General features: G+C 26.4%; 1 protein-coding gene across 1 annotated transcript in view; it reads left to right on the top strand.

The window, feature by feature from the left end:
- The window catches only part of LOC136072124 (dynein intermediate chain 3, ciliary-like), a 100,921-nt gene extending 99,555 nt beyond the window's left edge, over window positions 1-1,366 (top strand). Inside the window, exon 13 of the mRNA XM_065820545.1 lies at window positions 893-1,366. Coding sequence (XP_065676617.1) covers window positions 893-1,097 — 205 coding nt within the window. The 3' untranslated portion in view covers window positions 1,098-1,366. The remainder of the gene's footprint in view (window positions 1-892) is intronic.
- Window positions 1,367-13,066: the final 11,700 nt, after the last annotated feature.

The raw sequence follows: 13,066 nt of genomic DNA, 5'->3' as shown, positions 1-13,066 counted from the left end.
GGTCTGCTGTAATCATATCGTTCGGTTTAAGCAGTTTATAATATATTACGCTGAGCTGGTCCCACTAGATACAGAACACAAGCTTAGAACCATGAACATTTGGTTTTTCTGTCAATATTGATGGCTTGCCGAGCTTGACCCATGCTTTTCTGCAGTCAGGGTTTTCGTAGTTCTGCGGACAGGGTTGTCGTAACGTAACCATTTTTCATCATCAATAACAAATCGATGCAGTAAACCTCTTCTTTATCATTTGCGCGACCAGCTGTTTGCAGGTAAAAAATTGTCTTTGAATGTCCGTAGGTTTTAACTCATACGTCACCCAATTTCTTTGCTTTTGAATTATTCCCAGTTGTTTCTAGCGCCTAATGACTGTTGATTAATCGACTCCAAATGTTTTTGCAAGCTCTTCCAGTGTCTGGCGAGGATCTTCATCAAATAATGCCTCCAATTCGATATCTTCAAACTTCTTCTCAGCACTAGCATGTTCTTCATCTTTGAGATCAAAATTACCACCCTTTAATTGTTGAAACCTTCTGCAAGTTTGTCTAAAAGAGCATTGTCACACTGACAATGACGTTTCCTTTAATACTCGCCTTAACTGCTGTTGTCTTTCGATGGAAGTAAAAGAAAATTCCCCGCAAAAACGATTTTAGTGGCTCTCAGCCATGTTGAAAGTTTTGGATAAAAACGTCTTTACACTTCTGCAGTTAAAATTGAACTGATATTTGCAGCCTGGAGCCGAAGCTTTCAGGTAAAATATATTTTAGTCGGATCGGATATATACCTGCCTAATTATGAGTCTCAATACAAAACGCTAATTTTGCATTCAATGCATACTCACAATATCTTTTTAAAAATAAAAAATTTCCAGCACACATTATTTTACATTCAGAGAACGCGAGGAAAGTACTGAAAGTAAAGATACCGAAGACTTATTACTTCGCATGGAGCACGATTATTTTGCATCTATCAATGGAGACATAAAAGATCGTGAAACAAAGAATGCCCATATATATCAAATGTTTGATGAAGCCTTGGAAACAATTAAGGAAGATCGGCCTTACTGCGTCGATGATAAAGACAATAGTTTTAAATAATGCAAATAAAGATATGTTTATAATTTTTATTTAATCAGTGATGTAGATATCTGATGTCAATATTTTTTTATTATAATGTTATATTTTTATAGATTTAATTGAGACTTTTACTTAGACTATTATATACTTTAAAAATATTTTCAATTAATTTAAAAAAAAAAATGAAAGAAGTTTGATAATTTTGATTAATATATGTTCTAATATTGTGTTAATTTGTTGATAATTTTTATTTGTAAATTTGATTATTTTGATCGATATTTTTTTGCTGATATTTTTCCTGTTAATTTATCGAAAATTATTTGGAAGGAAAGGTTTAACATAAATGTCAAACGAGAAAAACTAATGAAAAATAAACAATATACATAAAACATGTTTTGCAAGTAAAAACATCTTTAAATCTTCCATATGGTGATAAAACATGTTTTGCAAGTAAGAACATCTTTAAATCTTTCATATACGCAGTGGGCCAGTAGGTGGACAAAATGGGAAAAATCTTAGTTGTCTAATCTTGAAAACTTATTTATTTTTAGTATCTATATATATTAAGAGGAATTTATTGATAATTTTTTTATATTAAATCTCTTAGTTACCAGGACTCTGAGCATTTGAATATTAAAATTAAAAAAAAAATAGAATATAAATAATATAATTTTGGTGACATCAACGTTGTGCGATATTTCAATTACATCAACGTTTTTAAAACGAAAAATTAGTACACATTATTTTTGAGTATTTAGAGATAAAAATAACCAATTGTAAAATAAATTTGTCGTAGCATTTTATCTCAGTTATACTTTGAAAATCGCAGATTAAAAAAAAAATCTTCAAGAAATTTATTTCTTGCCGCTCTATAACTAATAATTGCCACTATTTGCCATGTGCTGTCTTATATTTATTTGAGCTATATAATGCTTCAATCAAGTTTCCATTGATTTCTCGTTCCCTAAATTCCGCGTTCAGATTTTATATGTTTTAACTTAGTTGCTATGGTACTTAATTTAACATAGCAGCAATCTATTTTTACATTAACGTTGTTTTAACAGTATTTTATTTGCGCTAAGTACGCAATATTGGGCGTATGTATTAAAATGAGATACACAATTCTTAAGAGGTTAATTTTTGTTGTTGCTATGGATACCTTATTTTGCATAGCATAGCAACAACATATTTTCGGTAGTTGTTAGAATTTAATTACAAGAACTAGCAGTAATTTAATTACTTTTAATTTTAATTACTAACACCTTCTTTTTTTTTTTTTTTTTTTTTTTTTGTTATTCACCTCCTCAAAGCCGAGAAGGCCACTACCGATGAGGAGGCTACTTAATAGTGGTTATAACCCACTCTCAACTCTATAACTCCCAAACACGAACCTCGACGAACAAGGCCGCTGCGTGGAGAAACAAGTTGAGCGTGGTACTACTAGGGACGTCGTGGGGATCGAACTCGGAATCTTAACTTAACTTTATTACTAACAAGAATTAGTAATCCACTCGGCATATATATTTTAATAATGAACTTTTAAATACAAAATATTTGTTATAAGAATTATTTAAATATGGTTTTATTAAACTTGGACATTCATAATTTTCTCCAAAAGAACAATCTTAAAATTTCAAAACAAAACGTGACTCAATATATATTAAAGTTTATTCAGCCAAAAAGTGCTGAATTTAAAGTCGTTGATTTTATGCATGCTGTTCAACGATTTCTTTGCTTCTATAAAAAATTGGAAATCTGCAAACTTTACTGTCAAAAATTTTAAAAAGAAGTTTGTGAATTGGCTTAATGAATATTTAATTGTCAGAAGAAAAAAATATGAACCAACTGCAAGTAGACGTGGTCCAAAACCAGTTGCATTTAATGATAAATCTAATAAAACAAAAAAATGGCGCAAAAATCTCGCTTACTTGAACCTCATTTATCCAATGAATTATTTTTTGCTGCTCGTAAAAAATTAGGATGATGAATCTATTTTTATTGCTGCCAAGAACGTTTTAAATATTTCTAATGCAGATAAAGCAAGTAAATATTCTGCAGACTAAGCACTGGCTTTTATAATTGATGCCAGTCTGACAAAAGTATCCTTTCAATTGATTAGAAGTGGAGCCTTGGAGAAAGAATATAACATCTAGCCCGCTTACAATGATGTCAGGGATGCAAAATTAAAATGTTATCCTATAAATATAAAAGTGGAGGACTTTTCAGCTTCAGTTCCCTAAAAAGATTTAATGATTTATTCTTTGCAAAAAATCTGTGCAGTTCAGGAGCCTGTCCTGAGGCACTTGGCATTGAACGACAACGCAATAAAAACAATGACACTCGCGTGTTAGGCCTATTTTGATGATGCTCTTTGCCAAAGCATTTATAAACAAATTTTATTAGAACCTGATATGAACAGAGATTTAAAGCGTGAATCATTATTTATTACTTGTCTATAGACAAATCTTATTAAATCTTATGGGTGTATAATAGGCTGTGGATAACAACTTTTGATTTCTCCATATAGACACCTTTTCGTTGCTGTTGTTAAACCCTGTCAAATCAAATGAGACTATAGTCCCATTTGATTTGATAGGATTTAACAACAGCAGCAAAATGTAAACGTAAAATCTTCTTCAAAAAAGAATATCAAATTTAAAGGTGAAAATATAATGAATAAAAATAAGAGAACTTGGAGACCATTTTGATCAAAATTTAACTGACGCCATTATATTATTTGATAAAAGCTATTTTTATTTTACCTGATGATGCTGACCGCGATAGGTCAGTGAAATATTGTAAATATATAATATCATCAAAATATATTTAAAACAAAAATGCTTATACGCTGCCGTCTTAATTAAATTCAACAAATATAAAAATATCGTATAACAAGAATATAATTTTAAAAGATTTTATATATATATATATATATATATATATATATATATATATATATATATATATATATATATATATATATATATATATATATATATATATATATATATATATATATATATATATATATATATATATATATATATATATATATATTTATATAAATTTGTTACAGAATTACTTGAAACAAAATTTATCATATTTTTTATGTGTTCTTTGAAGCCAAAGATGTCTCTTGTTTACATTAACATTACATAAAATTTTGTTATTTTAGTTTCATACGATCAACATGATATTTATTAACTTATAAAGTTAAAAAAACTTTGCCACAATATTGCTTTAAAGACTTTGAAGACTTGCTTTAAAGATTGGTTCAAATTGGTCAAATATTTAAAAATCTTTAAGATATAAAAAAATATCAACAAATTAGCCAGGACCACACTTTTCAGAAATTCGCTAAAAAATCGAATTAAATATAATAGTCCGGTAGAATTTATTTTGTATGTTATTCGGAACTGTTTTTTTTCCTCTCTAAACATAGTATTACGTAGGTTTTTTGTTAACAAAATTATGTGACGCAACGAATTTAAGTTACCAACACATTAAAATACGTTTTTGACCATAAAGTATCTTAAAAGTCTTTAAAACCAAGCTAATTTTACTATCTAACTTTGATTCCGGCAATTAGCAAATATCGGATCACGTATACTTGACGTCAGATGCCGTTGTAACGCTAAATTTGAATTTTTTATTACGGTTTTTATTTTATATATGAATAATATGGCTGATGATTGCCAAATGGCATGAAAATTTAAATTTTATAAAGTTATAAAAGTTATAATTATAAACATTATGAAGTTGTATTTTTTCATTTAAATTATTTTAATATTGTTTGATCTATTTAAAAAAAAAAAAAGATATTGATCACTCTTAAACAGGCGAGAGTTGTATTTCCATCAGTATACAACATTTATCAATATATATATATATATATATATATATATATATATATATATATATATATATATATATATATATATATATATATATATATTGACTCATCGAAAAAAAGGTCAAAAATAATATTGAGTCTATTGAAAAAACAGAGTTTTTAAAAACGAAGCATATAAAAACGATGAGTTTATTGACTTTAAAGAAAAACTTAGAGAAATTAAGGATCGGTCTCGAAGAAATAACCTTAGGATTGATGGCATCAAAGAAAATGAAAATGAAACGTGGTCTGAAAGTGAAATAAAAGTGATTAAACATTTTGAGGAGACTCTAGGGGTGGAAAATGTGAGAATTGAACGGGCGCATCGCAGTGGACGCCGAGATGCAAAAACACCATGAACAATTATTATTAAGCTCCTATGAATTCAACACCATTTGAATCTTATTTAAAAAATTACGATAAAGTTTATAATTAAACAATAATAAATAGTTACTAATTGAATTGCAAGCCGCCTTTTTTTATCTTAAAACAAACAAAAGTGCTGGATATGATAAAATTAACGTTAATGTTGTAAAATCAGTATATAATATAATAGAACCCTCGTTATTTCACATATTTAATCTTTTTTTTAAAATAGGTATTTTAAAAGCCTATTGCACATTATTCTCTCAAGTAATTTTGAAAAACAAGGTAAAATAGATATAGGCCTATAATTAGAGATATTTGAGTCATCTCCGGACTTAAATATCGACGTGATTCGTGCAATTTTTAGCTTTTTAAAAACCCTTGTTATTTCACATATTTAATCTTTTTATTAAAACATGTATGTCCCTGAAAAGCTAACAATTGCACGAATCACGCCGATATTTAAGTCCGGAGATGACTCAAATATCTCTAATTATAGGCCTATATCTATTTTACCTTGTTTTTCAAAATTACTTGAGAGAATAATGTGCAATAGGCTTTTTAACCAATTATCAGAAAACGACATGCTGTATTCAAAATAATTTGGTTTCAAAAAAAAAAAATTAATGGAACATGCAGTGGTAGTACTAGTCAATCAAATATCAAGTGCATTCAGTAGTAACTACTTTACCTTAGGAGTTTTCATTGATCTTTCAAAAGCTTTCGGTATCATTAATCATATTATACTAATAAAAAAACTTGAACACTATGGAGTAAAAAATAACAATTTACTTTGGTTCAAAAGTTATTTGACCGATAAAAAACAATTTATAGTGTATGAACAAAAACAAGCATTCCCGCCTGCCGTAACTTTTAGGGTTCCCCAGGGCTCTATTTTAGGTCCACTGTTGTTCCTAGTGTACATTAATGATTTAGATTTAGCAACTGACCTATTAAATTGTATTCTTTTTGCAGATGACTCAAATCTTTTTTTATTCCCACAGAGATATTAATACACTATTTGAAACAACAAACGAACAATTATTGAAAGTTAATGAGTGGTTCAAAAGTAATAAACTTTCTCTAAATGTGAATAAAATCATATTTATTTTGTTCCACAAAGTGAATAAATCAAAAAATATTCCCATCAAACTGTCTAATCTAATAATCAATAACACTGACATTAAAAGAGAAAACTCAGTAAACTTTCTAGGTGTAATCTTAGATGAACATTTACGTTGAAGTTTACATATAAAAAGTATTGTAAACAAAATATCAAAAAATTTAGCAATGATATATAGGACTAAACCATTTTTAAACAATAATTCTCTAAAAGGTTTATATACCTCATTTATTCATTGTTATTTAATCTATTGCAATACTGCATGGGCAAGTACAAACCATACAAAATTAAAAAAAATTAAACTGTAAACAAAAACACGAGTGCAGAACAATTTTTGGAGCTGATAGAGCTGTACCTTGTGAGCCTCTTCTGCGTATACTTAAAGCATTAAATATATATAAAATTAACTTACACTAAGTTTTAATGTTCATGTGTAAAACAAATATAGGATTATCTCCTAAATTATTTTAATCCTATTTTGACAAATTAGTTCATAAATATCCAAAAAAAAATTTTAATTATGTCACGGAGTGTATCAACATTTTTTTTTATTACCTTAATTATGGTATTACCTCTAATGCGTTTGCTAATTTATTTACGTTGTTTTTATGAAGTATACTAATTTATTTATGTTATTTCTATGGTGTAAATTAATTTATTTACTTTTTATTTTTAAATCTTAGTTTAAATTTAAAGTTTTAAACAAATGGTAATAGCTTATTTATTTTTTCTTATTCACTTGATCTTACTCTTTCCTTAAATTTTGATTCTTCAAGTTTTTCTTTAAATGACAACGAATTGTAATCTATTTTACTTTTATATTCTATTCAATAAATAGTGTGTTAACTATAGATATTTAATATTATGGTTTTTGTAAATACGTAAGAATGGGGCTCGGTGATAAGGCTAAATAAGTCTTTTTCTTGCCACGCCAATATTTATTTTTATTTATATGATTCGAAACTGTATATATTATTAAATGGCAAAATAAAAAAGCCTTTTTTTGACGTTTTTATGGAATGTTTGTAACGGTTTTTTTATTATATTTTACGTCTGATGACGATCTGTACCAAAACAGGTCAAAATATACGAAAAAATTTAGTTAGTACGCAGCTGTAGTTTTATGATTTATATTATATTATATTATATTGTATATATACATATATATATATATATATATATATATATATATATATATATATATATATATATATATATATATATATATATATATATATATTTAATAATAATAGTATTTATAAATATTCATATATGTTATACCTATTAAATATTTATAAATATTTTATACTCTTTTAAAACTATTTGTATGTATATATATATATATATATATATATATATATATATATATATATATATATATATATATATATATATATATATATATATATATACATACATATGTATGTATATATATGTATATATACATACAAATAGTTTTAAAAGAATATATAATATTTATAAACATTTAATAGGTATAATGTATATAAATATTTATAAATACTATTAGTCACAAAAAGTTATAAATGAAGATTTAATATTTAAAAAAAAATTGTTGAAATTAATATATAATATCGTATTTAACGTATATATATAAATTACATATACTTGTCTATGTACTTGTTTACTTTTATTAGGTAATAAATATGTATTACTTTGATTTATTCTCAAGAAATACTGCTCACCTAGATTTTTATTAAATTTACTTATAAAGATTTCAGGAGTTAGATTGTTGGTATATTTATACGTAAAGTTAAAGTGTTGGTATATATTTATTGATACATGTTCATCATTTTCATATCCATCATTTAGGTGTGGTCCCCCATTTTTTGTTGTATATAATTCTACAAGCATGTTATAGTAAACAAAGAATTTTTTTAAGTTTTGTTGGTCGATAAATTGCTACGTAAAATTTGCATAAGTAATGTAGCAATGATTTAAGCAGAAGTATATAAGCTTTAGACTTTGTGAGTTTATGTATGGGCGAATTCGATACATAACTCAAATGGTTTCAGTAATTTTTGATTGTTCATATTTAAATGTCCACAATAACTTCTAAAAACTTTATAGTATCTTGTTTTTTAATTTGTTTACAATTAATAATAAGTTCTTTCAGTTTTGAGGAAGGGTTTTTTCATGCATTTTTTTTATAAAACACAGTATATAAGATGTTTTTTCAACGTTAAAAGAAAGTTTATTTGACCTTAACCAATCGTTTACTTTTTCCAATTCAATGTTCATGTCAACATATATTTGATTAATATTGGTATTAGATAAAAATAGATTTGTATCATCTGCAAACATAATTGCATTTAGAATGACTGATGCATTATTAAAATCATTGAAATAAATTAAAAATAAGAGCAGTTCTAGGATTGATCATTGAGGCACTCCACACAGAATATTCAGTATTTCGGATTTCTTGAACGTATTGTTTTCTTTTAGATAAATAACTTTTTATCCAATTAAATAATTAATTGTATACCACGCTCAATTTTAGTTTAACAGAATAAACCTTTTTGTGTATATAATGTTTTTTAAATTTGGTTTAAAATTATTTTTCATTCCAAAACTCATTTATTTTGAGAACTGTAAATCAACTTTGATATTGGTTCATTTTGTGCGCATTGTTTGTGCCCACTCTTCGTCATTGTTTGTTATTCTCTTCGTCATTGTTTGTTATTCTCTTTGTCATTGTTTGTTATTCTCTTCGTCATTGTTTGTTATTCTCTTCAAAACGAATTTTAGCTTTTGCATATATGTCACCTTTGTAAAAGATGTTTTATAAAATTAGACTTTATTATTGAAAGTTATTATTTGCAGTTAGGGTTCAAGCCATTTACAACTGCCCCCAAAATATTAGGATTTGCTACCCTTAAGTTTTCTTGTATTTTATATGAATAAATATAAATATTTTTCATATTTCAGCTACATAAAAATATGAATTTTATTTAAAAAATCTTACAAATAGATACTTTAAGATGTATTAATATTAAAACAAGTGTGTAGCACTAATCTAGTCTCACTGAATCCCAATTGTAACCGTTGTAAACCGTTGTAAGTATTTTATTTTTAATGGTTATTACATAACCATTAAAAATAAAATACTTACAACGTTTTCGCCACAACAAAAAATCATTATTATAGACCATGCGGACACCGCGAATTATAAACCAAATTTCTATTGATAATATACATATTGAACAATGTATTTCAAGTCTCAAATTACTGGACCACTTTGGACTGCAAAAGTATTCGACTATATATGTGAAATATTAACTGAAAAAAAAACTTCAAACACGTTGCGATTTAAAATCGTTTTATTTGACATAACCTACGTGCAAAATAGTGTTGCAATAGCTAACTTGAAAGATAATACTAATTTTATTAAATTATGCAATAAAAGAGAGGTTTTAAAATTAACAATTATTTTATGCTCATTAGTAATACAAAAAATATAGTCAAATTAAAAAAAAATTCGAAAATATTAAAAAAAAACAATTTTATATTTCACAGCTTAGAAGCATACGGCATGATTATTATTCAAAAATGTATACACCGTAATTAAACTGAATGTTTAAGCTATAAAATGGTATATAACAATGTAATTTTTGAGAAAGTATTTTTTTACTTTTTTCCACCACCTGGCCCATTGTGCAATGGCGTAAAAATTGTACATTATTTATTTTAATAAAACTAAACTTATAATAAAAAAATTTTTAATATGATTTAAAAACATTAGACTTCGGAACATGAATCAATACCAAAATTCTTACCACCATTTGATTTCTTCCATTAAATGTAAAATATCTATACTCAACGCGGTTAATACATGTGCTGGAAAATACACGAATTTTGGGTTTTTATAAAAAGGTTATGTTTCACTGCATTTTTTTAACCCGAATAATTTTTAGAAAAAAAATTTTTTTTTTCTCCTAGCGCTTTAGTTTGTCTAAAATCAAATAAAGTTTAGATATAAAATTTTGCTTTATAGTTGATGGACCATATTTTGGTATAAAATAGTGCTGCTCTCAATGAAGATAAAACATTAAACTGAGAAAACAACTTTTTCAAACAAGTTTTAAGTTATATGTTTAATTTATAACCAGTCATATGTCTGCAAACATATTAAAGGTCGAAAAAAATTAGTTATTTCAAGTTTAAAAATTTTTTTCCATTTTATATGAAAGTTTTTATCAATATGAGTGTGAAGAACACACAAATTGACATACAACTAGTTAGACTTTTAAAGTTAAACCTCTTAAGGTTTATTTAAAAGTCTAAGCTCAAAATTCAAACATTACTGTGATGTGAGGCATCCCTATTTTATAATGCCATATAACTATTCAACTAAAATTCCGGTCTTTAAATTATCATAGATTAATATATATATTTTATTTGAATATATATATTTTTTATATTTTTGTAAAAAATATATATTCATATTTTCATACTCCATCGCAAAAGATATGTTAAGTTTTAAACAATATATATAGATATTGTTTAAACTTAACATATCTTTAAAAACTTAACATATCATATTGTTTATAAACAAATGTTGCAAACCGGAAAAAAAATATGTTTGTTATCACCGAGAACAAACAAGACAAAAAAGTTTGAGAACTTGCATTAACGGCGTTGAGTACCTCTATGTTTCTGAACCTTTTTAGTTTGACCCGTATTAACTAATTTTACTTGATCAGAAAAAACAAACTTATAAAGATAGCACACACATTTTAAACACTATAATATTATGAATATTAAACACTATAATATTTGATAATATTATGAAATGGTCGTCATTATGGTTAATGAAATTTAACTATGAAAAGTGTAAAATTATGCACATTGGCTTTAAAAATCCATGTATAACTTATTCAATGTTCGACGCTGAAACTTAACAGAATAATATCTTAGCAACATCAAAAGTAGAACGAGATTTAGGAGTAATGATGCAATCTAATTTAAAATGAACCAGTCATATTGATAAAGCTGTCGGAAAATCAAATCAAATGCTTGCTCTTATTAAACGAACTTTTAAATATTTTGACTCGAATATGGCAAAAAAATTATATACGACTTTTGTAAGACCCCATCTTGAGTTTGCAATCCAAGTATGGTGTCCTTATCTGAAGCAAGACATCTTAAAGTTAGAAAAAGGACAGAGAAGGGCAACAAAACTCGTACCAGCTTTTAAAAAAATGCCATATGAAAAAAGACTACAGTTATTGAAATTAACAACTCTAGAAGAACGTTGTTTAAGAGGAGATCTTATTTTTCAATATAAAATACAGAACAGTTATGAGGAAATAAATTGGATAAACGACTCAATATCTAAAGTTCAATTAAAACCTTACAATTTTCGTAGTCATAACCAAAAGTTAACAAAGGCATACTGTAAGAGTAATGCTAGATATAATTTCTTTTCGTGTAGAGTCGTAAATGCTTGGAATGGTTTACCACCACATATTGTCGAATCAATAACAATTGACCAATTCAAAAATAAACTTGATAAATCAGATTATTGCAAAAATTATTTATTAAATACTAAATAATATTTATATACATTGAAAAGTAAACAATGCTATTTGTTTACTTTTTACACTTTTATAGCACAACATCTTCTGTTATTGTGCTCCACAATTGATTTCATCAATTGTCACAGTGTACATTATTATTATTATTATTACTATAAACTTTGGATAATTTTCCAACAAATTGATCAAATTTATGGCATGTACAGTGAAAAAAGAGATCTTTTAAAAGTGGAGGGATAATATCTATATGCACGAGGGTCTCTGAAGATCTGATATCCATTTACAATCACATGATCTGTGTAATATGAAAGAACATCAAAATATGGATATTTTATTAAAACATCATAAATTTGATCATTAAATTTATGAACATTTTCATTTGTACTTTTGGGGATGAATGCATAGAAGTTTGGTTGGTATCATTCCTTCGGGATAATTGTGAACCATTATAACAACAGCTTTAAGCTTCTCATGTTTCACCACTAAGTGTTTCTCGTGTTGTGAACTGTCAATACCACTAAGCGTTTCACCATTTATTGCCAATAAACGATTTGGCGCAACTTTTCCCACAATCAATTAAAGTTAACACTAGTTAAAAGGGCTGGTTTAACTTTGGTAGCATCCATGAATACAGACACAATTAGTTTATTGGTACCAAACGTCGCGTAATAAATTTTATTTAATCTTTCGTTAAGGCTATCTAATGAAACATCAAGAATAAAACTATTAAAAGTTTTTGCAGTAACGCGTTGCATATGTCTCAAGGAAACATTACTAAGATTTTCAGCTTCAAATCTGTAGACACATTTGCCAAACGTGCGAAGCATTTAAAAAAAAATCTAACATCACAATTTAAAATTTTTGATTTTTTTTACCACTTGCTCTTGAAATTTGATAAGATTGCATTTCATATATATATAGAGTTTTATTTTGTTCAAGATTTTTTTCGTAAAGTTGATGATATTATTGGAAAAAGAAATCATATCCTAAAATTTGATTCATTTCTAAAACAGTAATTCCAATTGCCAAAAGTTTTTGTTTCAGATTTAATAAT

The sequence above is a fragment of the Hydra vulgaris genome, chromosome 15 (assembly GCF_038396675.1).
Source record: "Hydra vulgaris chromosome 15, alternate assembly HydraT2T_AEP".
NCBI classification, from domain to species: domain Eukaryota; kingdom Metazoa; phylum Cnidaria; class Hydrozoa; order Anthoathecata; family Hydridae; genus Hydra; species Hydra vulgaris.
This window is presented reverse-complemented; position numbering and strand designations above follow the sequence as displayed.